Genomic DNA, 3,661 nt, shown 5'->3' with positions numbered 1-3,661 from the left:
TATTATATATATATATATACAATATTAAAATTAATTTATTTAAATTTATTTAGTTTTTCAGCACATTAATCTTAATATGATGCTTTATTAAAAATTGCTTGTCAATTTAATTTGTAATATTATTGCGATAGCTTAATTGTGTTTATAAGTCCAAAAAAACTGGTGCGCAGTTGGCTACAAATATGATATATATGCATGACTTATATATATTTTATTATATTAAATTATTTAAAGCATTAAAGATCCAGCTTTGACAGGTATAGGTATTTAATTCCTAGTTCGTATTGATTGTGTTCTCATATGTATGGTCTAAAATAAAATTCTAATTACTGTTAATATTAAAATAATTAAACTTTACAGATTTATCATTTAAACATTTTCGATAATTTCTCTTTTTGTACACAATCCTTCTCTTTAATAGCTGCTGCAAATGCCTGTAACTCTTTTTCGACAGTATTGTATAGAGAAGGATCGATTTCAGCAACTTTCCTTAAATCACTAATAGCATTTTTTTCATCCCATGCACCAATGTATGCTTTACCTCTTCGATAAAGGGCCTTTATATTATCTGCAAATAAAAAGCAAACTTAATAGTATTTTAATGATATTATTTTTAGGTAATCTAATGTTGTCCTGTATTTATATGTATATACCTGGCTCTGTTTTCAAAACTGTTGTACAATGTTCAATAACAGAATAATACTCTTTATTTAACAGTTTACATTGTGCATAATTTAAAAGCAATGGTATCTTCATTTGATTCAAAATTAACCATTCTTCATCATTTGGTTTTTCACTAAAATCAAAATCAATTTATTTATTATATTATATAACTATGTTGTTTGTCTTATAGACTAATCTCTTTTAATTGTAATATATCTCTTCACAGGCAGAACTCACGCTAGCATGAGTTGTTCTAATATTCCAATAGCCTTTGCATATATTTCAGATGCATTGTCATATTTTTTTTCTCTGAATAAAGCATTTCCCTTTTCTTTCAGATGCGGAATACTTTCCAGTTTCTCATTCTCTGTCATTTGCCATGACTCTTTCTCGTACTCATTTGGCAATACCACTTTAATAAGTTCTGTAAAATAGAGTTACTTTAATCGATCCTGCTATTTCATAACATTTTAGGTTTGTTTAAAACTATTTTTTATATTGTAAAAGAAGAAAAATAAATATAGAAAATCATGAAAAGTACAAAAACTTTTGCATTAAGTTTTAATAAAGTACAATGTTTTATATTGGTACCTAACGTAAATTCCAGATCCTGAGGACATTTTATAAGTTCGTCCAAATCAGTATAACCAATGCCTTCATTTTGAAGAGTAACGCCACAGCAATGGTGATTACGTTTCTGCGATTGAGGCTTACCAGCCTCTCTTAATGTTTTAGAGACAAAAGGATATGTAGTCACTAGCTAAAACAGGATTCATCATAAAAGTACATTCTACATGCTAAATATAAAATTGTAACAATAAGTATTGCAAACATACACTTTTATGCACTTTGAAACAGGCAACTTCGTTCAATGCCATTTTTTGTATAATTACTTCCCATACTTCTAATTTAAATTTTTTTCCTAATATAAGTTCCATTGGATTTCCCATTGTTCTACTATCATCTATCATTGTTTTGTCAAAATCACATTTTGTAGTTCTAAAGTGAAATATAACCTGAAATAAAACTAATTATAAATAATTTCGTAACAGAGTTTATAAATAAAAATCTTGTATAATTTAAAGAAACAACAGAAACATATACCTTTGTTCCTGGTATAAAATTAATGATTTCTGATCCGGCATGAAGAACAGTTTTCACAATATACTCGTCATTCATGATAATCTATATATTTAAATTCTAAATAATAAATAATATTTAAGAAATAAAACATTTTATACTTAGTAGATACTTTCTAATTATTAAGTAACAAAATGTTATAACTATGCTCGCACATTGTATGTTATTACAGCAATTTTAATAGTACAATATTATGTGAGAAAACAGATTCATAACCTCAATAATTTATTTAAAGAACAATGTAAAAATTGTTCAATCTTGTCTTTAAAGTAAATAATGATATATTTTTTTAAATGATTTACAATATTATTGTTGTCATTATGTTATAATTACAATTATCAAGAAATACTATTATGCAAAACTTAACCCTGCGACACACGATGCTTGTTTTCCTGCAGAATTGACTGTGAAGCTGGCACTGACAGCATTGCAGCCAATATGATAGCAAGATTCTAATGCAGCTAGCAATCCAGCAGGAAATCATGCGTCGTGTGCCGCTGGCTTTACATACAAACTGTTATCAAATTTGACATACAAGGTTTGTTCGCGTCATACACTCCAGCAGTCTTCAATGTGCTCCTATTATAACTCCTAATCATTTCAAAGAGCGCGTTAGTAAATGCTATGGTAGGAACATTTTAGAGCATGTTAGAACATGCGACGTGAATAAATCTCACGGCAGATCCTTACTTAGCGTGCCACTATTGAGAATAATTGATAAAATCGAAATTTTATTCCTTTGCAATCCATCTTTCATATTTGGGCGAAATATTTTTGAATGCATTCGATTATGTATTTATGCGTACGGAATTTTTTGCCTTTTATTTTTTAATACTCGTTCCTGTTTTCATAAACGCACGAATTGATAACAGAATTACGTCATGGTTTATATGCCTGTTTCTACTATTATTTAATTTTAATCTTGGTCAATTTGCTCTTCATCCCTTTCTAATCCTAAGAATTAGAAAAAGATAAAGAACAAGATCAAAATTAATTAACATTGGTAGAAACGGGCATTAAACTTTTATCTTTTTACATTTCTGCAAAGAATTAAAATAGTTACAAGAATATTAAGGAATTCCATTCCCAAGGATGCACAATCGTTTTGAACATGATGACTGCTCTTTGATTAATCAAAACGTTGCCCCAATTTATAAGAAGGAACCTGATTGCTATATGAGCATTCCATTATCTTTTTTGGGGCAAGCATTTGATTGGTTGTTTTGATGTAATCTGTCACTATTAGTCGAGATTTACAGTAAGAAATTGACCAATTATAGTTTCGAATGCAAGGAGAATAATCGATTATGATTCGTCCATTCTTCTGGCTTAAGACTTAAAAATCTATTTATGTATAGATCCAGGCTTATGCATAATAGAATACCTTAATGCCCATACTTAAGGCCGGAATCAGACATATTGAAGAAAGATTGAAGATTAAAAAATTGAAGATTTGACCAATCAGAACAAAAAGAGGCAAAATTTCTTTATCCTCATTGATGAAATTTCAATCTTCAATGCATAGTCTGATTTCAGCCTAATATGCATTGAAGATTGAGGATTGAACGAATTAAAGATTAGAATTGGACCAATTTAATCAGGTAATTTTAATTTCAATCCGTTTTGTTCTAATTGGCCAAATTCTAAACCTCAATTCGCAACTAAAAACAGTTTTTTGATGTATTGTATTATAATCTCAAATAGTATAACAATAATAAAAATGATCATATCTTTATATAGATATTCTTTTTAAAATTTTATAATCGCTGTTCAAGTCACAAAATTATTAAAAAGAACTATTAAAAAGAAAATATATGTGTAGTTATTTACTTATTTATTGTGTATATATATATATATA

The 3,661-nt window shown here is 28.1% G+C and overlaps 1 protein-coding gene across 1 annotated transcript in view; it reads right to left on the bottom strand.

Moving 5' to 3' along the window:
- LOC108687450 (protein pelota) overlaps positions 1-2,306 on the bottom strand; it is a 5,594-nt gene extending 3,288 nt beyond the window's left edge. The window contains exons 1-5 of the mRNA XM_018193216.1: positions 2,171-2,306; positions 1,768-1,848; positions 1,500-1,679; positions 1,255-1,423; positions 830-846 (exon numbers count right to left, since the gene is read on the bottom strand). Coding sequence (XP_018048705.1) covers positions 830-846; positions 1,255-1,423; positions 1,500-1,679; positions 1,768-1,848; positions 2,171-2,287 — 564 coding nt within the window. The 5' untranslated portion in view covers positions 2,288-2,306. The remainder of the gene's footprint in view (positions 1-829; positions 847-1,254; positions 1,424-1,499; positions 1,680-1,767; positions 1,849-2,170) is intronic.
- Between the last annotated feature and the right edge of the window lie 1,355 nt (positions 2,307-3,661).

This window comes from Atta colombica, unplaced genomic scaffold, assembly GCF_001594045.1.
Source record: "Atta colombica isolate Treedump-2 unplaced genomic scaffold, Acol1.0 scaffold207, whole genome shotgun sequence".
NCBI classification, from domain to species: Eukaryota; Metazoa; Arthropoda; class Insecta; order Hymenoptera; family Formicidae; genus Atta; species Atta colombica.
The sequence above is the reverse complement of the archived record's forward strand: the minus strand, read 5'-3'. Positions and strand labels throughout refer to the sequence as shown.